The sequence below is a fragment of the Urocitellus parryii genome, chromosome 6 (assembly GCF_045843805.1).
Source record: "Urocitellus parryii isolate mUroPar1 chromosome 6, mUroPar1.hap1, whole genome shotgun sequence".
Classification (NCBI taxonomy): domain Eukaryota; kingdom Metazoa; phylum Chordata; class Mammalia; order Rodentia; family Sciuridae; genus Urocitellus; species Urocitellus parryii.
Genome location: NC_135536.1, coordinates 4880463 through 4903305, shown reverse-complemented (window position 1 = coordinate 4903305; position 22843 = coordinate 4880463). Strand labels below are relative to the sequence as shown.

Below are 22843 nucleotides of genomic sequence, written 5' to 3'. Positions count from 1 at the left end.
AGCAGGGCCAACCTGGTCCTGGGAACAAAGACTGGCTCCCATGTGGGAGAGGAGCGGCCGCGCCAGCAGGGACACCCCTCAGGGATCCGATGGCTTTGACTGAGTGTACAGACCCCAAGGGACAATGGCTTCCACAGGTAAAAGTCTGCCTCTCACAAGTTTGGGCCAGAATAGAAGTTCTGCCTTGCCAAGTGGCTGGGACCTGGGTTCTTTGTCCTGCAGTGACCCCAGAGGACATCCTCATTCCTGGTGGGACAGCAGGGCAGGGGGGCCAGGCCTTCCCTTGAAGGCAGCTGGAGGGCCCGGGTGACTCTGTGCCTATCCCTTGGTAGACGGGTCCCATGGCCACACTTGGCTGCAAAAAGGAGGCTGGGACAGGAGTGTCCTGGGCAGCCAGGTGCTGGGAGCAGGACTGTGGTGTGGTGGCCAGGGACATCCCCCAGCCCTGCCAGGACACTATTAGTAAGCAGTTTGCTCTTTCACCCTGGAGGGAGGGTGTGGGGCATGGGCCCAGGGCTGGCGTGGGATGGATGCACCCATCAGATGGCCCATGAGGAGCTGGGAGGGCTGGCGTGGGGTGGGGGCCTCTTGAGAGGGAGGGACAGCAGAGGAGGGCAGGGGACATGGCAGAGAGGGGCTGGCTGGTGAGGACACCCACAGGGGCATGGCCTGATGGAGATGTCCAGGAAAGGCCGCAGGGAGAGGGTGGGCACTGGGGCTAGGAGAAAGCAGAACATGGAACAGGGTAGAGGGGAGCCTCAGGGTCCATCCTCTGGGGTTCAAGGGGAGAAGGGCAGCCAGCGGGAGGAGAAGTACCCAGGTAGCAGCCCAGAGTCCCAGGCAAGAGGTGGCCACCATCCAGGCAGGCTGCTGAGGCCAGGTGAGATGCCCCTCTAAAGTCAGGACAGGACCAGGTTCCTGAGGAGGGGACAGGAGGTGGGGCAGTGGCCTGGAAGGGCCAGGGGTGCCTGGGGAAGAGGACACCCTCTCCATTGGCAGTAACCCAGCCGGGGAGCCTGGCGGCCCCTGGGAAGACGTGCAGGGTGCCAGCCATGCCACCAGGCCAAGGGGAGCCAGCGTCGGAGGCCTGGGGGGGGCAGGGCCAGTCCATGCCATAGAGAGACCCCAGGCCCCACCTGGGATCCAGCCCTGGGCCCTGCCTGAGGACGCTGGGCCGTGAGGGCTCTGGATCTGCCTTTTCTCTTAGGCCACAGTGCAGGGCGCTCCCTCCAGGGGATTCTGTCCAGAAGGCTTTGTATCCATGGTCCTCTGGACCCCTTACCAGTCCTCTGTGGAAGAGGAAGCTGAGGCCCGGAGAGGTGAAGAGCTGCCCGTCGTGGCCCGTGGGCATTCAGGTCCCTTTCTAAAGACTGGAAAGCAGAGGCTCAGAGACACTTCCCAATGTCACACAGCAGGTCACATCTGTGCCCACGCCAGGACCATCATCCAGGCCACTCACCTCCCCAGGGGGATTTGATCCCTGTCTTGTGTAGCTGCTCCTCAAGGTGCAGGAGAACAGACCCTGGGTTGGGAGGAGGACCCAGGGCCTCAGAAGCCCCCCCCACCCCAGGGACCAGGCTGGTTTGGAAACCCCATGGGGCCAGTCTGGAGGCGGGGAGCTGGTGGGGCCCTAACCACCTCGCTGCGCCCCCAACCCTCCTCACACTTCCTCCACCAACAAGTCCATGGTCCAGACTGTCCTCCACCACTGCCCATGTACCTCCAGGGGCCAGGCCTGGCCAGTGACCACCAGTTCCCGGAAAGGTGACAGCGGAGCTGCTGCCTCCCCACCAGAAGTCGCGGAGCAGCCTGCAGAGGTCAGACTGGCCACTCGGAGCCCTTCGGGGACCGTCTACATTTCCAGGAAAATTGCAAAACATTTGAAGAACAAATGGTCAGTTCCTCACAGCCCTTTCTCATTGGCCTGGAAAGAGTGTTGGGAAGGGGCGACTGCTGGACAGGAGGCCACAGTCCCGTGCGGGCAGCCTGCGGCCAGGACACCCTTGGAGGGAGCAGGTGGCCCGGGGGTTCCGGTTGGGGTGGCAGAGAGGCCGCTGGGCCATCTCCTGGGGGTGGGCGGCTGTGGGACCCTGAGGCCCTGGAGCCCTGGAGCCGCTACTTCCCTGGGACCTGTCCTCTGCCCTCGCCATCCTCCTGGCCTGCACCTGGCACGGGCCAGACCCTGTGACCCTTCCCCTAAGCTCTGGGACGTCACACACTCCTCGGGGGCCTCCTTTCCTGGCAGGTTGTCGGCTTTCCTCATGGGAAGTGGCAAGACGATGGGAGAGGCTCCGGGGAAAGGGCCTTCTGTTTCAGTAGCTGTTTCTTCATGTTCATGGGTATCGAGCCAAGGATGTGTGACGAGTCCATCAGACCCACTGTCTAGGATTCTGTCACCTAGGCGGTAAGGTCACAAAGCCAGCGGATTTTAAAACAACACAAAGTGAATGATAAAACGGGTGAGACAGGTAGGGTCACCTCACCAGATTCTGCTGACCGTTTCATGCGAGGAATGAGATCTGCCCTTCCCTAAGTCCCTGTTGTTTTGGACCTTGTCGTGCCCCGACCACAGACGTCCTCACTCACAGGACAGGTGGGCTGCTGTGGAGGGGCCATGTTCAAAGCACAGAAAGCAGCAGGGGCAGAGGGCCCTACCTCAGGGCCTTGGCACTCACAGTAAAGGCTGTGTGAAGCTCAGTGAGTGTCCCACCTGGGAGTAGAGAGCAGGGCTGCCCACAGCTGGCCAGGGGCCTGAGCCCAGCAGCATGCCTGCCCTCCCTGAGTGGCCCTTGAAGGCCTCATTCACGTCTGTGTCGGCAGAAGCCAGAGAGCCAAGGCTTGTGGAGTGTGTCCCAGCCCAGCCTCTCCTGGAAGGACGGACTCCGTGGAGGCTGCTGGATAACTGGAGAGGGGCTGTGGGGGACTGTGACCTCTGCATCCCAACCCCAGTGAGCAGAAGGTCAGCCATGCTCAGAGGGCACTGGGCAGCCTGGGCTGGGGGGCAGGGGCCATGGGTCTTCCTCCCTCCTTCCTGAGAGAGACAGCAGGGCACCCCCTCCCCAGCACTGAGAGGGGCAGGACACAGGGAGGGGCCCTGGATGGGTCTGGGGCAAAGGTGTGCCATTATCTCCCCAGGGGAGGAGGCGCTAGCCCCAGTGGGGCCCTGGAGCTTCCCGTCCCTCCTCAGGGCCTCTGGGGCCACAGGCTGGTTGGGCTCAGGGCAAACTCCACGTCTGATAAGGTAGAGTGACTTCCTCTCTTGCCCTGACCCTGGGCCCTGCGGCCCTCCAGTGGGCCCCCAGGAGCCACAGAATGGGGGACAGCGCCTCAGAGCACACCCCACAGCAGGAGCCAGGCCTGGGCAGTGTCCGGCCTCCTGGAGGAGGAGCTGGGAAGAGTCGGGAGGAGCCTGAGCTACAGTGGGGAGTCCCCGGTTGTGCTCTGGGCCTGGTCAGCTGGCTCTCGGGACACCAGGACCTAGGCTCCAGGCACTGTGGGTGGGCGTGCCAGGGTGCTCACCCCTCTGAGGGCACTGATCTTCCCCGGCCTGGCACCTCCCAGCTTCCAGGTCCCCAAGTGCCTGTCCCTGCTCCCAGCCACACGGAACCAGCCCACTGGACAGAGCCTGAGGCTGGCCAGCTCTCATGCCAGGTGCCTGTCACGGTCCAGTTGAGGCCTCTCCTGGAGCTGGGTGTGGCCTGGGACTCACAGGGGCAAGGCAGGTGCTCAGACGGGGGGCCATGGGCTGCTGGTACTGGCCCAGGGTGGCACAGGGCCACTGGGCAGAGCTCAGGGAGGCTGCCCGGTACCTTTCAAGTCCTCTGCTTCAAGAGTGCCCGGCTCCCAGCCAGCACAGCCTGCTGCCGGCCCATCCCTCCTGCCCAGCCTGACCCCGTGGCCCATCCCCATCCCTTCTGACCACTTGCTCCTCATCTGCTGGACGCCATTTGTCCAGCTGGCCAGGCACCAGTGCCATGAGAGGCTGGACCCCACTCTGAGGGAGGGGAGGCCCCCCTCAGAGGAGAGTCCACACAGCTGGCTCCTGGGCCCCTCAGCGCAGCAGCCTGGTGGCCCTGCCCGCCTTCCTGGCCTGGGGAGCCCCTCCATCCCCACACCCCACAAGCTCACCTGCCCTGTGGCCTTGCTCAGCCATCCCTGCCTGAGGTGACCGCCCAGGGCCTGGCCAGCAGCCCCTCCCCCACACCCTGCCCTCCCTCCCTCGGGAGGCCTCAGCCTCCCTCAGTGCAGACGGAGGGTGAGGGCATCAGCTCCTGCCGAGGCTCCTGGTGAGTGGGCCCGTCCACAAGGCTCACCTCCACTGTGGTCATGTGCCCACCGAGTCCACGTCGGCCCCTCAACTGGCATGTCCCCCTGTTCTGGGGCCCCAGGGATGCGGTCAGCAGGACCCCTGCTCTGCCCTGGCCCTCCTCCCAGGTCTCCGTCACTCCTCAGGGCTCATTTCACATTGGCACCCCTGCACCCCCCTGGCCAGCTCTGAGCCCTCAAGGGCAGGCCCAGCCTGACCAGCCTGTAAAAGCTGTGACTCCCCCAAAGCAACCCTGAGATGGAGGTGCCCGGGGGTGGCGAACCCAGGAGGTGGAGCCCCTGAGATGGGGAGTCGGGAACCAAGGCCCAGGTGTTACACCAGCGGGGCTCACACCACCAGGCCCAGAGAGGCCAGCAGGGGCAGAGGCAGTGCTTACCCCCCCTCTCAGACCTACCCTGGCTGAGGGGGGTCACCCGCCAGGGCCATGGAGGGGACAGATGACAGCTTACCAGGAACTGTCCCCTGCAGCTGCAGGTGAGCTCAGAGGCCCAGGGCTCTTGGGAGAGAGGACTAAGGAGGCTGGAGGCCTGGACTCCCCAGCAGCTGCCCCAGACAGGTCCTTCCTGCTGTGGGTCTCAGCTCACTTCTGTAACCCGATGGCTTTGGCCTCGTATCCACTAGGACTTGGGGGACAGTGGTGTGTGCTGGTGAAGATGGGCCCTGGGAGGCCTCCTGCACTGGGGGGGGGGGGCCGCAGGACGGTGTGGCTGTGGGGACAGCAGCCATCCCTCACAAGTCAAGCACAGAATCACCCTGTGACCCACCGACTCCCCTTCTGAACATAGACCCCAAACCTGAAGGCCAGGCCTTGGAGAGCATCGAGCACCCTCGTGGGAGAAGTGCCCAGGGATGGACGGAGATCCATAAGGTCCACCCACACTGTGGAACATGGATCGGCCTGACAGGATGGAGACCCCGAGGCCTGCTGCCACACCAGGACCCCCAGGACCCCTGCCGAGCCAATCAGGCCAGTCGCAAAAGGACCCACTCACAAAAGGTCCCCTGATGCCATGGCACGGATGTGTCCCCGAGGAGTCACCCCATGGTGAGGCTTTGAGTGTGGCCTTTGGGAGGTGACAGGACCTGCCCCAGCAGCCCTGGTGGCTCAGAGACCAGACACGTGGGCACCTGTGTCCCTGTCCCTCAAAACAAGGTGCCCCGCGCCAGCAGGAAGGCCATCGCTGGATGCAGCCTCCACACCCTGGGTCCTCAGATCCAACATAAGCCCCCTCCCCCGCGCCACGTGCCATCGACACTAGAAAATGAACGAAAAGGCCTGAGCCGTGGGATTCTAGGAGCAGAAAGTGACGCTGCGACTGCAGAGCCCTGCGGGAGGAGGCCGTGCCCCGCTGGGGCTGCAGCCAGACCAGGCGGAAGGAGCTGGGGACACGGTCGCACAACAGTGGCATGTCCTTGGCACTGGGGCCACTTGCAGGGCTGGGGACAATCCCTTACCTCGTGCATGTTACCCTAGTATCAGTTCTTGGCAGCGAGTGGCTTTGAACCACGCTGTCCACACCCGGGTGTCCCTGAGTCCTGCCACCTTCACATCCTCCTGAAGCTCCCAGGGCGTCCTGATCCCTCCTGGCCAGGCTCTGAGCCCGGGCGCCCAGGCTGCTCTTCTGGCTCCTGAGCTTCACCCCCAGGGTCCTTCCTTCACTCCTGGAGGGCAACCCCACAGCAGAGTGCAGAGGGAGGGCGAGGGCACTAGCTCCCGGTGAGGCTCCTGGTGAGTGGGCCCGTCACAAGGTCCCGTAGGGTGGCTGGGGCTCAGGGCTCATGGCCACACTCAAGGGCCTGGGTTCTGCAGGAGCAGGTCCTGGAGCAGAGCCCCTCTCTCCTCGACGGCGTCCAGGGACCTTGAGATCTTTAAGAAGCAGCCATCGTTACAAGCCGAGTGCTTTCATTTGGGCTCATGAAGCCCACCAGTGCCCCCGGGAAAGCTGGGGTGCAGGAAGAGGAAGGAGAGGAGAGAAGGGGGTGGGGGGCTCCCTCTCCCCTGAGCCCTGCATCACGACTCACGTGGAGAAGAGCCACACAGGTGGCCTCCATTGCCATCCTCTGCCCTGTCATCTGAGCCTGGTCCTGCATGTCACCCATCAGGCCTCAGAACCCTGAGCCGTTGCTGACTCAGCCAGGGTCATGCATCTGCACCCAGCACAGGCAGTGCTGAGACCCACAGACACAGCCCTACTGGGATTCCCGAGCAGCACCTGAAAAGCAGGCTCCACGCAGTGGCTTGCTGACCTCTTGTTAGTGGTCATTTGGTCATTCTATATACAGTTGGTCGACATCTCTATTTTAATGAGGATAGAGTTCTGCTGATGTTACAGATGCCAAAATGACACAGGACTAAGCAAGCTAGAAATCTCTCCTCCGTGTGACAGTCTGGCTTTCAGCAGGATAGGTGACACGTACTGACCCAGGTTCTTAGGACCTTGTTGCCCGGTGATCCTCAACTACCAGTTTCCATCCTACAGTCAACATGGCAACTCTAACTCCTGCCATTACATCTATCGTTCAATAAGGGGAACAGGGAGAAAAGGGAAAGACGCCTCTCTTCCCTCAAAGGGCAGGACCCAGAGTTTTACAGATCACTTCTGACATGTCGTTGGCAAGGATTCTGTCAAGTAGCCACATATAGCTGCAAGGGAGTCTCAGAATTTGAATCTGTCAATGCGTCCAGGTTGAGCTCAGGGGCACAGTCTCCTCCCCTCTCCCAGGACCATGGGTAGCCCAGGTCCTGAGGTCTTGCAGACCAGGAGAAGCAAAGGCAACCTGAGGAGGAGTCTGAAGAGGCCTCTTGGGATGTGACCTGTGCACCGTCCCCTGAACCTCTGCCAGCCCCTCTCTAGCTGGCTCAGGTCCCCCCACACCTCCTGGCCTGCTGAGGAGAGGGCCGGAATGCAAGGGGTGGAACGTCAGATCTGTGCCAGCAGGGGTGGGCGATGGGGCTGGACAGGGCAGTGGACACCCTGCTGGGAGGCTCCAGAGGCCAGGCCAAGCAGCCTCGATGCGTTCAGCTGCTGTGGGCAGCTCCGCGGCCAGGCAGTGTCCCGAGCAGAGAGCAGTTCTAACCCCAGCCAGGAAGACGGAGAGGAGGTGAGCTCAGAGTAGTGGAGGCCCAAGCGGAGGTAGCTACAAAGTCCCCAGAGACATGGCGGCGAGGCCAGGCTTATCCTGGGAGGGACCGTTACACACAGACCTGCAAGCTGGCTGTGAGTGGGGGGCTGGTGGGGGGTGGTTTCCCTGGAGGGAGGGACCGCAAAAGCCAGGCCCCACCCAGGAGAGGCCCCACCCCAGGCAATCAGGGCCTGCTTGGCCAACTAATCCTCCCAGTGACCTCCTGCAGGAGAAATCCTGGTCCCCAGTTTATGGCCGAAGAAACTGGAACTTAGAGTCTTGGTCCCCTCACTGAGGCCAAGCAGTCAAACCAAAATACCAGGCACTATTGGACCCCTCCTGGGGTTCTGGCCATCCTTAAGAAACAGTCTAAGACTGTCTTCCTGGAGAAGGGGTGAAGATGGAACTGCTCCATCCACAGCCACCCTCCAGCATCCCTTAGAAGAATTACCCTGTTGAACAGAAAAAGAAACTGAGGTTCAGAGAGGTGAAGTCACAGGACCAGGTCACACAGCAGTAAGTGGTCAGCAGGATCTGAACCCAGGTCTGTCTGACTTCATGTCCCAGTTCCCACTGGTTCTCTTTGAGGCCTCTTCCCCTCCCCCCCACCCCACCCCCCGCTGTTTTCCTGGCTCCCTCTCAGGGAAGAGAACACGCTCTGAGTCTCTGTTTCCCTGGGAGAAATCCATTTTCAGAATCTGGAGGTGTTGAAATGTGTTCGTTTTCCCTCTCCAAAGAGCCCTTCTTGAGGACAGAGGTGCCCCCAGAATCCCTCCAAGGCCACCAGCTGGCCAGAGGGGATGCTGCCCAAAGAGGACAGGGCCAGGAGTGGCCAGGCCTGCACAGGGTCTTGGGGAGGTAACCACATCCTGGCCAATGGGCAGCTGGCCTCCAAGAACCCAGAACCTGTGTGGCCCTTGACCTCAAATGACCCCACGCCCCTTCCTGCTGACTGCCAGCAGCAGGGTCTGCAGCTCCCAGGAGCAGGGTGTCCACCGAGCCTGGGGTAGGAGGTACCCAGGGACTGTCCCCATCCCAGGGACAGCTGGGCCCACGATGATCCTGGTTGCAGAAGTCTCTTGCCATGAAGGGCGTGGGCATCGTGTGGGCTTCTTCTGACTCCGTGGAGTAGGGGTGGGGGCAGGAAGGAGGGCAGGGCTCGGGAGGGAAGGGGGGAGGGGAGGGGGAGGGCACAGCCTCCCCCACAGCCCACCTTCTCCTGCGCAGGCCTCTCGCCGGCACCAGAGTCCACCTGCCAGACTCCACCCAGCCTTGCCCCTCTCAGAATCTGCTCTAGAACCAGGACCGCGTGGCTCTCCCTACCCTGGCCTCTGCCACTCTGCAGGCTCCTGGCCACAGCTCCTGCAGCATGACTCAGCCCTGTAGGGTTCCAAGCCCTTCTCTGGGGTAGTGCTTAGGCCTTCTGGGCCCCACCCATGGACAGCCCACCCCCAGCAGGGCCCTGGCAGACCTGGGGTCTTGGGAGCAGTTCCCAGGGTTTCCAGAGGTCATACCCCAGAATCATGACCTCATCAGCCCCAGAGGCGGGAGGGGCCACAGGGCCAGCCCACCCCCAGCCCTCTCCCCAGTGTTCACAGCACCCCCAGTGAGGGGTCCTGTCCTTGGCTCTAAGTCTGCTGGATGGGGATAGGAACTCTCGTGCACAAGGGGTCATTCACTGAGAGGGGCCTCCCCAGGGTCCATGTGCAGAGACTCCCCCAGAGCACCAGGCCTCTGGGACGTCACAGACCCCACCTGCCTGGCCATGATGCTTGGGCACTGAACACTGTCCCTTCCCACCCTCGTGGGACAGTGTTACAGATGGTTGGTGGCCCCTGCACCACCCCACGTGAGCTCCTATGGCTCACCTGAGATTGTCCTGGGGCCAGCACCATTGCTGCCCCCCCAGGAACCTACGTGCCACCCGCCTCCCTCTAGCACCACCCCAAGATGCCTGGTCTTAATCTCCAGGGCAACAGGAGTCCCAGGAGGACCTGAGCTGATGGCCCTGATGGCCCCGTGGGAAAAGTTGAAAGGCGGGAGGCAGCCCCAGGGGCCAGGCCTGCACTGCTGCAGAGGGCACCAGGCGCTGCCCCATCCTGCCTCCCAGCACCTGGAGGACATGAGGGTCAGGATGTGCAGGGACCACACCCTGGCCTCCTGCAGGTTGGCTATGCTGTCAATCTGCTTGACCCCCCACTCGCATCCAAGTGGGAGCCCAGCCGAACCTGTCCCTCTCCAAACAGAGCAGGGCATTCTGAAGTCTGGTGCTATTCACTACGGTGTCACGCGAAGTCACTGCTCTGTGCAGGACCTGCAGGCTGGGGCTTCTTACTTTTCCACCAGCATCAGCATCATCAGACTGTGGTACTAGCCACAGGCGCTGGATTCATAATCAGACCACACTGTTTGCAAGGACAACCATGCAGTCACCCTGGGTGGCAAGTCCCATCTTCTCCCACTCCCTCAGGTAGTGTTCTGGGGGCCTCACCGTAACCGACATCCATACCATCCTGGGTTTTCAGCCCTCCTCTCTCCAGTCCTGAGTCCCTCCAGGAAAGGGGCTGGTTCAGATCTTCAGAAGAGCTATGCACTGCAGGTCCCAGATGGGTGGGTGGATGGATGGATGGATGGATGGATGGATGGATGGATGGATGGATGGACAGATGGACTGATGAACAGATGGATGGATGGATGGATGGATGGATGGATGGATGGATGGATGAATAGATGGATGGATGGATGGACAGGTGGATGAATAGGTGGGTGGGTCGCTGGATGAATGAATAAGTGGGTGGATGGATGGATGGCCAAACAGATGGACTGATGAACAGATGGATGGATGGATGGATGGATGGATGGATGGATGGATGGATGGATGGATGGATGGACAGATGGACTGATGAACAGATGGATGGATGGATGGATGGATGGTTAGATGGATGGATGGCCAAACAGATGGACTGATAAATGGATGGATGGATGGATGGATGGATGGATGGATGGCCAAACAGATGGACTGATAAATGGATGGATGGATGGATGGATGGATGGATGGATGGATGGATGGATGGCCAAACAGATGGACTGATAAATGGATGGATGGATGGATGGATGGATGGATGGATGGATGGACGGACAGGTAGATAAATAGTTGGGTGGGTGGATGGATGGATGAATAAGTGGATGGATGGATGGCCAAACAGATGGACTGATAAACAGATGGATGAATGGATGGATGGATGGATGGATGGATGGATGGATGGATGGATGGATGGATAGATCCATCCGTGGATGGACAGGTGGATGGATAGGTGGGTGGGTGAGTGGGTAGATGGATGAATGGATAAGTGTATAGATGGATTAATTGATGGATAGATGGATAAGTGAGTGAACACCTGGGTGGATGAAAGGACAGATGGTTGGGTGGGTGGATGGATTGATGGACAGAAGAGTGGGTGAATGAATGATTGGATTGGTGGATGGATGGATGAATAGACAGATGGGAGCACGGGTGTGGGATGGATGGATGAATTGATGAACAGAGGGATGGGTGGGTGCATGGTTGGATTGGTGGATGAATCCATGGATGGAGAGGTGTGAAGATGAGTGGACAGGTGGATAACAGATGACAGATGGATGGGTGGACAGGTGGGTGGGTGGATGGGCAGGCAGATAGGTGGTGGATGGTGGGTGAAGATGCCATGCGGTGCCACTTCTTGTGTGGATCTTGGCACTTACTCCACTCCCAGAGCATCCACTCTGTGGCTGTGCAGAATGCCCAGAGACCCTCGCTGCAGGATCCCCATGTGAAAACACACTTAGCTTAGTACTTGGCACACAGAAGGCATTTAGTCGAAGTTCTGAAGCCTCCTGTTCCTTCTGTGCACCAGGGAGAGCAGTTGTGAGCTTCACTCTGTGCCTGGAAGATGATCTGGAGTGGATTTTCCACAGTCGACCGTCCAGGGGAACCCTCTCTCCTGCCCAGAGGACCCATGTAACTATAATGAGCTCTTGTTCCACCAATAAAACAAAACCCTCAGGTACAGCCCCAGGCGGGGAATGGAGGCCGGGAAAGGGCCACTCCCAGGTTCACAGGGTGAGGTCACTGAGCCACAGGGAGGGGTTCCATCGCACACTGACCCCCTCCTGCCCATTCAACCCCTACTCCTAACAGGGATAAGCAGAAGCTTCCAGAAGGGAAAGTCAGGCACCAGAGACAGGCACTAGCCCTGCCCCCACATTTTCTCTGTCTCCCTCGTCCTCTCTCTCTGGCCATGGCTGCCCTCTGAGACCTGCTGAACCACAGCCCTGGGCAGGTGGCTATTGTGCAGGTGCCGTGCAGTCCCCGCGTAGAGGTGAGGACACAGAGCCCCAGGGGCAGGAACGCAACCCGGCCACACAGCAGGGCAGGGGTGGAGCAGGAAGCCTGGCCGTTCCCTGAAGGGCCTGTCCAGCGCATCTGTGCCCTGCAGACCACAGCACAAGGAGCTCTGAGAAGAGTGAAGGGTCTCCGTCCCTGTCCCTGACACCGCCTTCCCTAGCGCTGCAGAATCCTGCCACAGAGGACGCAGGGAACCCCGGATAAAGAAACGCAGCCCTGAGTGGGTCCAGCACTGTCGCCTGGCCATGGCGGGCCATGCAGATGCGAGGCCCCAGGTGCGAGCCCTGACGCAGTCCCCGTGGCAGCTGCAAAGAGGGCCCCGCTCCTGCATTCCTCCAGCCCCCATGCCATGCCGAGGAGTCTGCTGGAGCCTCCGACCCGATGGGGCGCTGCCCAGGACTTCCCAGGGTGGGTGGGAGAGCCCAAGGCGCCAGCAGGCTGCAGAGTGGCCCCTCAGTGCTCTGCTGTCCCTGACACACCTGGCCCAGGAAGCCCAGCACAGGAGCAGAGACATGTGAAGGGGGTCCAGGCGTGACCATCCAGCTGGCAGCCGGCCAGCACTTGGCATGCCAGGGAGCCACCGGGATCACGAGGGCCCCAGGCCGGGCCCAGCTAAAGCCCAGCCCTTGAGAAATGAGAGCTCATGGTGTTGTGGTCTTTCCTCACCCAGAATTGCTATGACAATGATTGACAGGGCCCTGGAGTCCACGGTAATGCTACCTGCTCTGAGAGGCTCCAGGCCAGCCCTTCAAGCAACAGAGAGGCCAAGGGCTAGTTCAGGGTCACACAGGAGTAGTTCCCAATCCAGAAGCCTCTTGGGACCTGTCCCCACTGCAGGAGATCCCAGCAGGCACCTGACATTCAGTCCCAAACCTGCCTCAGGAGGCCCATGGGAGAGTCATGGATGGCGGGAATGCCAGGACTGACTAGAAGAGGGGACACTGTAGGAGGTAAGCAGGAAGGGACAGCCATCAAGACTTGCAGGACAAGATCAGTTCCTGTAGCTGGCCAGGGGAGAGGCAGGAAGGGTCCGTCTTCTGGGTGGAAGGACCGGTAAAGGCAAAGGAAGCACTCAGTCCACTGTCATGCACGGCTACTGCCCCGCCCTGTGCAAAGCCCCTGACCTGAAGGGCCACAGCTGCCCCTCCCATAGGATCCCTGAGACTCTAGCAAAGGAAAAGCAATCAAACACAGAGCTGCTGCTGCCTGAGCTCCCGCGAGCGGTATCCCCTGCACTGCCTCCCAAGCTCCCATGAGCCCATAGGAAAGGGGATGATTACTCCCCCAAACATGAGCAGACTGCAGCCCAGAGAGGTTCAGGAATATACCCAAGACCCACAGCCTCTGGAAAGCAGAGACAGGACCTAAACCCAGGTCTGTGATATTCCTGAGGTGGCGTATCCCCTCAGGTGGGAAGGCCTGGTCCTGATGGGATGGTCCCAGCCAATTGGTATTGGCACCCTGCCACAGCCCAGGGGCCCTGGCAACACCATTCACCAAATGTTGGCTCTGAGACAACAGCCAGAGAGCCTCCCAGGCTGTGGCCCAGCTGAGGGGCCCTCACAGGCTAGTTCCCGCTGGCTTCTTAGCGGCCATCCCCTGGCCCCAGGACACACCCACAAACCACGAAATTCCCAAAGCAAAATAAACCAGGCCAAGGTCCGCTCATTCCCAGGAAGCCAAGGCTCACACCTCTGGCCTGCAGCAGGTCCTGCTCAGCATGTGCCCAGGAACCCTGCAGCCTGCTTGGCCAGCTCCATGTCCCCAGGCTGCGCTCCTGATCCTGCAAGCCAAGACCAAGTCAGTGCATCCTGCTGCCCCCCAGTCCTCCCTGCCAGGTGGTCCCCTTCAGCCCCCAGAGGAGCCTGAGGAAAAACCTCCAGCTAACCAGCAAGTCTGCTTCCAAGTCTCTGTTTTATCATCTGCAAAATGGGGCTAGTACTAGTCTCTGGGGAATTGTGAGGATTGTCACCATCTCCACAGAGAGTCCTGGGGACCATGTGGTGGGTGTGTGTGACCCGAACCTCTCCCCTCTCTACTCCCAGCCAGAAAATCTGGTCACTTCACATGAGTTAAGAGCCGTCCTGAGTCCCAGATCCAACCCAAAGCCTTTCCCACCTGATTTCTGCCATGGGAATTATGGTATCTCCTCTGGGGTGGCTGTGACATGTGCCACATGAGCCAGAGCTCCTGGGGAGAGACCCACCTGGAGTAAGACTTGGGCAACAGGAGACATAGCCAAAAGCCAGGTCAAACACCTGGATGCAGCCATGCCTGAAGGCATGCTCCTCCAGGACTTTTCACTGACTGGAGCCAGGAAATCCCTTCTTTGCTTAATTTAGTTTGTATTGTTTCAGCCAAGTACAAACCTCAAGGGTCCTAACAAAACACAATTTTTGAAGACTGGAAAATTAGTGGTTCTAAGAGGACTTGCAGAGATGGGATTCTGTGAAAAGAAGCCTCTCCACTATGTGTTGACCTGGAAAGAAGGAGGGGCTGAATGTAAGCTCCAGAAGTACCCCAAAGTGGGATTTCCAGGGAGGCTTGTGGCAGAAGCCCTCAGTGCTGATGGTGGTGGCCTCAGAGTGGCAGCCATCTTCTCCGTGGGGCTCTCCATGCAGGGCTCAGGGAGCTCATGTTCACTCACACCCTCCTGGAGGTGGAAGCAAGAGTCCCACCCATTTCCCATGGGAACAGCCAGATGCTGGTGCAGACAGCTCCCAGAGATCACCCAGCTGGGCCAGCAGAGGAGCTGCCCCTGTGGGGACACGGGAGCCTCGCCCACTAGCTCCTCCCTGCACTGGGCCCACCTCCCCCCGCCCAAGGGTCCTGCCCTGGGGAGCCAAGCATGTAGGTCCCTACCAAGGAGGACAAGGACAGCTGGTCTTTTCCCAGGAGCCAGACTTCAAAGCCAAGAGCTGCACAGAACCAAAGGCTATCCCCCTGCCTAGGCCACTTCCTGAGGTGCCATCCTACTTGGCCCAAGCGGCAGAAGTCCCTGCACCCTCCTTGAGCACACCAGGTCCCCTGCCAGGTTGGAGGCTCCTCGAGAGCAGAAAGCCCAGAAGCCGTCCAGGAGCCTGGTGAGGACTGGAGCCTGGTGAGGGGCCCGCCCAGGGGACACCAGTTCAGGAGGAGTGTCCACCCAAGGGGGCCAACCTTCTCTGCCGCCCCTTCCGGCTGTGTCTGAGCCATGGCGATGGCGAGGGGGTCGCCTTCCTCTCTTGCTTTCTCTCCACCCAGGCAGCCAGGCGCCCCTTCTCAGCGACTGCACACAGCCCCAGACATCTGGGCTTCGGGAATCCCAGGGCCGACTTCAGACGGAGCCTCTGCCAGCGTCAGACCCAGCCCAGCCTGGCCCAGGTGCTGTGTGCCAAGGCTGGGCTGCCCGTTTTTTACCTCTGGACCCTGGGAAGCACACCCAGTCAGATTTTCCTACCAAGGTATTCAGGGGAAAATCTGCAACTGTTCCCTGGCCAGCATGGAGGACGCTGGACCCTGTCCCCAGGGGGAGTGTCTTTCCTGCTGCTTCTCCTTCCATGTCACCTGCAGTATCTTCTGGTGTTCCGCAGCTTCCAGGAAGGAGCAGGCTGGGTGTGAACAGACACGCCTGTGCCCCGGGTCAGTGACAGCACATTCTAGAAGCTGGGCCTGCTAGAAGCAAAGGGACTCTGGACCCCACCTCTTTCCCAAAAGGGTCACAGATGGAACAGAGGGATGGAACCAAAGGCGCCCTCTGGCCACCCCTGGGCTCAGACCAGGGTTTGCTTTGGTGTGAGGTCAGCGTCCCTGGGCAGGACCAGTGGGGCCAGGCACTGCCCCCACCTCCCAGGCTGGCCAGCACCAAGGAGTAGGGCGAGGCCACTGCACGTGCACTGCTGCCAGGACGAGTCAGCGCCCAGGCTGGGCCTAGCGGGATGGGCTAAACCGTGGGGGAGGCGGCCACACAGAGGCGCCTTCCCTCCTCCCCGGGAGTCTCACAGCCCCAGGGCGGCAGGCAGGGGAAGGCGGGGTCTCTCCCAAATGTCCTCGATCCTGGGGTCTGTCGTAGACAGCAGTGCAGGGACAGCACTGGAAAGATGCTCAGGCCAGGCCAGGCCACACAGCAAACACCAAGGCCTGCCTCCCAGACCTCCAAGTGCAGCCCTGGGTCCCCCACAAGCTCTCCTGGACAGACTTCCAGGCTGCCCACCCTGGGCCCCACTGGGTCACCCCATTCTGCCTCAAACTCCCAAAGGGACAGACACCTGATGTGTTGGGGACCCTCTAAGACTACTCCTCTGAGCCCTGGGCCACCCTGCCGGCCTGCACAGGGTATCCACATGCTCAGCCTCAGTCTGAGGTGGGAGGAAGCGCGGAGAAGTCGCTCCCCAAGCCAATGAGGAGGAAAACGAACCCCCACCTGGCGCCTGGCGCCTGGCAGAGCCTGGTCAGCCCAGGAAGGGAACAGATTGGCCCCAGAGGCAGCGGACAGGCGTGTCCTTTAGACACCACACCCCAATGGGACTTCCAAGAGACTGTGCTGACACGCCCCCCTTGCTCACCACCGTGCGTGTGCAAAGAGCAGAACAAAATATCTTGAAATTCTCCACAAATAAGGAGTCTTCAGTGAGTCCACGCTGCACTCCTTGCTTGTTTCACAAATCTTTATTGGGCAGCCCCCCCCCCAACACCCTGGGTGCCTGTCCAGAGTCCTGGTGTCCAGCCTGGGAGCCGCTGGGTGCACAGGAGGCAGACACAGAAGCCACGGGAAGCCACACCCACCAAGGCCTGGGCCACAGGACGCACAGCAGAGGGGTGTCCTCTGGCTGCATGGGCGAGGGCATGGTCAGGGGCTCTGCTGCCCCTGTGGGCAAGTGGGCCCAGGTGGAGGCCCATGGTAGGAATGGAGGAAGAATGGGAGTCTCCAGGGGAAGGGCAGAGGGAACAGCCCAAGTGGAAGCTCAGAGGCAGGTAAGCCCCAGGGATCCTGGGGCATCCAGAGGCTGGTGCAGGGGAGGGCAGAAGTGGGTGGCCAAGGAGGGCTGCCCTGTCCTCACCAGTGTGTGAGGAGGCAGGGGGCACCCACATGTCACTCTCCAACTCTTCTGGATGTGTGGGCCACACCAACCCCCTGAAGCCTCAGGGGTGGGGCATGGAGGGCCCCGGGGCATCCCCAGCCCCATGGGGGGGTCTCCTGATGGCCCCTCTGACCATGGATGGGGGTGGCTCCACCAGAAGAGACACGGGCTGCACTTGTGGCTTCCCGCAGCTCCACACAGAGGCAGTGGGAGGGAGGGCGCAGCACCTGGGTCCACCAAGCCCTCCCCTTCACAGACACCACCAGGACTGGGCTCCTGGGAGCAGGCCATCCGAAGGCCAGCCTGACTCGCAGTGCCAGGGCTCTGCCCCTCTCCCCTGCCCCCTCCCTCTCTCCAAGTGGCTCCCAGACACCAAATGGACCCAGTTCAACATGTCCCTCCTTTTCTTTCCCCTGTCCGCCCCCTGCTGGAGCTGGGAGAGGGTAGGCAGGAGGGGCAGGTCTGGTGACTGGAGAAGTCCCAGCAGGGAGCCTGCCAGGCCCACTGAGGCCCCGTCCCTTGGGTCCCCCTGGGCCCTGGCCTTAGGCCAGGACTCTCTCTCTGGACAGTTGGGAGAAGACAGGACAGTAGGGGAAGCAACAGGAAGGGTAAGCCACAATGAGTGGGGTGTGGCCCTGGAGAGAAGGGAAGGAGAGTCAGGGGTGGCGGAGGGAAGAGGGCAGAGGAGAGTGAGCTGGGGGCGTGGTGCTGGAGTGGGAGGCAACAGGCAGCTTCCACGACCCTGAAGCCAGTCTTACCTGGACCTTGAGTCTTCATTCTGGCTCCTGCCCAGGAAGCTGTGGAGCCAGAAGGGTCTGGGCTCCCTGTCCAGTGCTCTGGAATCCCCAGGGGTGAGGTTGTAGCCTGTCCAACCAAGGGACACCAGCAGACCCTAGGGCAGTGATAGACCTAGGGACAAGCAGGTGTCCTGGGTACTCCCAGGGCTGGAAGGAGTGTGGTCCACTGCTACAGGTGGGCTGGACCTGCCCTGACCCTGCCTTCCACACACGCACCTGTGCACACATGCACACTCAGGTATCTCTCTCACACACACACACACACACACACACACACACACACGGCCACCACATCCCAGGAAGGCTTTCCTGGGCCCACAGTGGCCTTTTCATTTTCTGAGACTCTATGTGGAAAGTGCCCCAACTCCCTTATGGGTGGGGGCAGGCCACTAGCCCCAGACTGGCACCTCCCAGAATCAAGGAATCAGGATTTGAAATCGCCCAACAAAAGTTGAGACCATCAAAACCTCCTGCCCTCACCCGGGAGGAGGTGACCTCAGAAGCCCCCAGATCTCTCAGGAACTTACCCAGTAGGAGGCATGGCTTCTTACTGGCTCCTTCTCCCCTCCCGCAAAGAAAGGGGCTGGAAAGGAGCTGATCTGCTAAACAGAGGGGCCCCACTGAAGGGGGACACCAAGTGGAACCCCCCTCACCAGTCAGGTGTGGCTCAAGGAGAATTTCCTAATCCACCTGAAACACCCCTGCCCAGGGGTGAGGGGCGCCGTGGAGGCACTGGGGAGAGTGGGAAAGGGACCAGACCGGCTTCCCTCTGGGTGAGAAGTTTCGGGGTATGTGCCCTGCCCATAACAGCAGAGATCCGCCGACTAGTTGAAAGACTCGGGGCCACATTCACAAGCCCCTCCACCTCCACACACACTCGGGGGTCTTCACCTAATGGAAACACGTGTCTAGTGGGACAAAGGCTCCTGCCCTGGCGGTGAAACCGGAGGGGAGGATCCCCACCCAAGGCGAGTGTCCACCTGCGTGCTGCTGGACTCTTTGCCGGGTGTCCACTTCTCTGGACACGTTCCTTAGCCGCGGAAAGCAAGCCTCCCGCGCCCTACAGGGCCCAGCCAGCTCTCACCAGGGCCCGGGACACAGCGCTGTCCCTGTCTCAAGAAGTTGGGCGGCTCACGGGGACTTAGGAGACCAGAGCCCCATAGCCCCAGACAAGTCCCTGTGCTCAGGCGTTCTGGACAGCCCAACTCCCCAGACCGGACTGAAGCCTCGCCCCGAGGGTTGCATTGGGCTAAGGCAAAGCAGGACTTGCCCACGGCCTCGGAGGACCCCAGGTCAAAGCACGTCCCCACCCCGCCGCCTCTAATCCCGGAGTCGCCGGCCCGATACCGCGCGCAGCGAGGGATCAGAAGGTCTCAGGCGCGGCAGCAGAGCCGATCAGGGCTCCGCAGAGTTGGGGAGTACCCCGCACCCCTAAAAGCCTCAGCACACGTTCGCGGTTGAAAGTACGCACTTTACGCGTCCCGGCGCCTCCGCGGTGAGTCGGGCCGCCGCACTCCGGGTCCGCGAAGGTGGCTCAGTTCGGGCGCTCCAGTCTCGACGTTCCCGGGGCAGAGAGCAACGTCCGGGGACGAACGGGACGGGTGCGCCCGGCGGCCAGGGCTGCGCCGGGCGAGGCGAGCGGCGAGAGGGGAGCGCTCCGGCGTTCAGGCAACAGCTACCCCTAGTGGGAGAGCCGCCCGGGGCCGGCGCCGCCCCGCGCCCGCTGCCCCGCGCCCCACGCCCGCAGCGCCCTGCGCCCGGGGCCCTCCAGAGCGGACCGGGGGCGCAGGGCCCGCGCTGCTTTCCTGAGTCCTCCCCGTCTCCGGCGCCAGCGCCAACCTGCCCCCGGGCCCTGCCCTCCGCACCTCCCAGATGGACCCTGGCGACCGCTGACCCGGGATCCGCAACGCTCAGCGGCAAAGAGATGGGACGGGGCGGGCGCGGCCGGGGCTGCGCGGGCTGGGGCGGCGCGCGGCGGCCTCGGGCAGCGGCGGGGGGCGCGGAGCGCGGTGTGCGTGGCGGGGCGGTGCGGGGGGCGGCCGTGTGCGAGGCGCGAGTGTGAGCGCGCGCGGGAGGCGGGCGGACGGGCTCCGGCAGTCGAGCGGCGCCCGCGGGCGAGCCGGGAAGGCGGCGGGAACGCAAAGTTGCCTCCTCGCGGGTCCGCGTCCTCGGCGGGGCGGGAGCCAGGGCCACCGAAGCGGCGGCCGCGGACACCGACTCCCTCGGTACCTGGGCAGCGGCCCCGCACGAGCGGCAGCGGCGTGGGCGGCGTTGGCGGCGGCGCGCGGGAAGCGAACCGGAGCTCCGGCGCGGCGCGGCGGCCGCCGGGGAACTCGGCTCAGGTGCGCGGCGAAAGGGGCGCGGGCCGGAGCCAGGCCGCGGAGACCGGGGCCGCGCGCAGAGCTCGCGCCAGCTGGAGGACCTCCGCCGCGGGCGCCCAGGTCCCCAGTCGGGTTGCTAGTCCCGGGAGGCAGCGGCGCCTGGGTCCCCCGCCCCTGAGAGCTGGCTGCAGGACTCAGGCCCGCCCCCACCGCCCCTGGCCGGACCGCTCCGCCCCCCTCCTGCCAGTGCCCGCCCTCGACCCACGATTTCTAGGGCATTGGCCACAGCACTGGGTGATCCCTCAGGGCTCAAGTTGCAAGGGGGCGGGCCTGGGCGGAGGTGGAGTCTCCCGCCAATTGAAGCCTCGGCTATAAATTGAGCTCTCCGCACGGCGAAGCCCAGATGCCTCGCCAGGCCGCCTCGCGGTTGGTGGTCGGAGAAGGCGAGGGGCCCCCGGGGGCCTCGGGGCCCACGGCCACCATGCTCCGCTCCCTGCTGCTTCACTCCCTGAGGCTCTGTGCCCAGACCGCCTCGTGCCTCGTGCTCTTCCCGCGCTTCCTAGGCACGGCCTTCATGCTCTGGCTCCTCGACTTCCTGTGCATCCGCAAGCATTTCCTGGGCCGCCGCCGCCAGCCCGAACCCGAAGTGGAGCTCAATAGTGAGGGCGAGGAGGTGCCCCCCGACGACCCACCCATCTGCGTGTCCGACGACAACCGCCTGTGCACCCTGGCGTCGCTCAAGGCCGTGTGGCATGGCCAGAAGTTGGATTTCTTCAAGCAGGCACACGAGGGCGGACCAGCGCCCAACTCGGAGGTGGTCCTGCCTGAGGGCTTCCGGAGCCAGCGCATCTTAGACTATGCCCAAGGGAACCGCCCACTGGTGCTCAATTTCGGCAGCTGCACCTGACCACCGTTCATGGCGCGCATGAGCGCCTTCCAGCGTCTGGTCACCAAGTACCAGCGCGACGTCGACTTTCTCATCATCTACATTGAGGAAGCACATCCTTCCGACGGCTGGATCACCACAGACTCCCCGTACATCATTCCCCAACACCGGAGCCTGGAGGACCGGGTCAGCGCAGCAAGGGTGCTGCAGCAAGGTGCACCAGGCTGCGCACTGGTCCTGGACACCATGGCCAATTCCAGCAGCTCTGCATATGGCGCCTACTTCGAGCGCCTCTACGTCATCCAGAGTGGTACCATCATGTACCAGGGAGGCCGTGGCCCAGATGGCTACCAGGTCTCAGAGCTGCGCACTTGGCTGGAGCGCTATGATGAGCAGTTGCACGGCACTCGGCCCCGTCGGTTTTAAGCCAACAACGGGTCAACTGACTGAACTTGGTGAGCTGGGCCTTCGGGCCTTTGAAGTCCACGTACAAGTATCCCCAAAGGAAGTCAAGCTTGGCGAGGTCCCCAGGGCAGATACAATGAGCTGCGGATCTTAGGCTGAGCCTGCCTCCCAGGGACTTCAGTGACTGTCTCTCACTTATACCTACCTGGCTTGCTTGAAATCTCCTTGGCAGCACTGATGCGGTGCTCACCACACCTTGTGTGCCCCCCAGGACTTGCCCCTGCAGCACTTTTCACACCTCCCCAGAGCGCCTTTAATCAAGCGCCCAGCTTTTCAGAGCGCAGAGACTTTGGCCACGCCTCGCGCGCCCTGAGCGCAGCTGGGTTCCTGCAGCGCTCTAGGCTAGCGCTAGTTGCCTGGCACCCACCTGTCGCACGCAGGGAGCCCTGCTGCTTTGTGTTTACTTCGTGTCCCTGAGTCTGGGGGAGGGTTTCTTCGGGGATGGGGAAGGGTGGGCAGGGTGGTTTCTCCCTCCCCCCTTGTTTTAGGCGCGCACGAGCCCCACTGCTGATGACGAACTATCTCTAACTGGTCTTGACCACGAGCTGGCTCCGAACTGCAGGAGGCTCGAAACAGCGCCTAAAGCGAGGTGGGGAGAGTGCTCTGAGTTTCCGTGAGGAAATCTCCGCAAATGGGGTGGGGGTGGGGGCAGGTGATGGTCTGTTTTGAGGCCCGAAGAAGATGGCAGGAGGGGCACTGGCAAGGTTCACAGCGCCCCAGAGAGAGAGGGAAGCTAGGACTCCTTGGGGGAACAGAGTTTGGGCGGCGGAGTCTGGAGAAAGGGAGGAGGGGGACAGCCTGGGCCCGAGTGAGGTTACTCCTAGGCAAAGCTGCTCATTGAGGGACCAGGGGATGGAGGGCCCTGATTCAAAGGCCATCCAGTGAGTGTTTGGCTGGAAATATTCCCTGTACATAAACTTCTTTTAAGCTACAATAATAAAGGCTTGAAGTAAACTGCTTTCTGCTTGCCTTTGGTGCCTTTATTTTCTCTTTCCTCAGAGTAGCGACAGGAATTAAACACAAATCTCTTCCTGGCGACCCCATTGTGACCCAGAGGGATTAGGGGAGGATCCTAAACTGGAAGGGGCGCAGGAAGTGGATGAAGTGAGAAGAGGATCTGGGGCGGGCCGGGGCGCCCCTATGCACTCATGCACACACCCAGGCCAGGATTTGGGCAACTGAAGAAGAGCCAGGCAGCGGAGGCCCCCCAGGGTCTTGGAACCGGGCGGGAGAGTCAAGGGGCTCCTCATTTGCGGCCGTGAGCGCGCCCGCGCGCGCACACTGACAGTTATGCTGTCCCTGCAGCCGCCCGTCTAACTTCTCTAAGCATCCAGCGATGTGGGGGAGGGGTGGTGGGGAAGGGCGAGGCGGGCTTTGAACCTCGCAGAGCTCCTTTCCCGCCCATGGTGGGTGCCACCGCGCACCTGGCTCCTCCCTCGCCCGCTTCCCGCACCTGCAAAACCGTCTCCCGCCAACCCCC

General features: G+C 61.8%; 1 protein-coding gene across 1 annotated transcript; it reads left to right on the top strand.

The window, feature by feature from the left end:
- The first annotated feature begins 20415 nt into the window (after window positions 1-20415).
- Dio3 (iodothyronine deiodinase 3) lies at window positions 20416-21324 on the top strand. The gene has a single exon (XM_026381476.1). It carries the CDS (start codon window positions 20416-20418, stop codon window positions 21322-21324), a length of 909 nt encoding a protein of 302 aa, XP_026237261.1.
- The last annotated feature ends 1519 nt before the right edge of the window (window positions 21325-22843 follow it).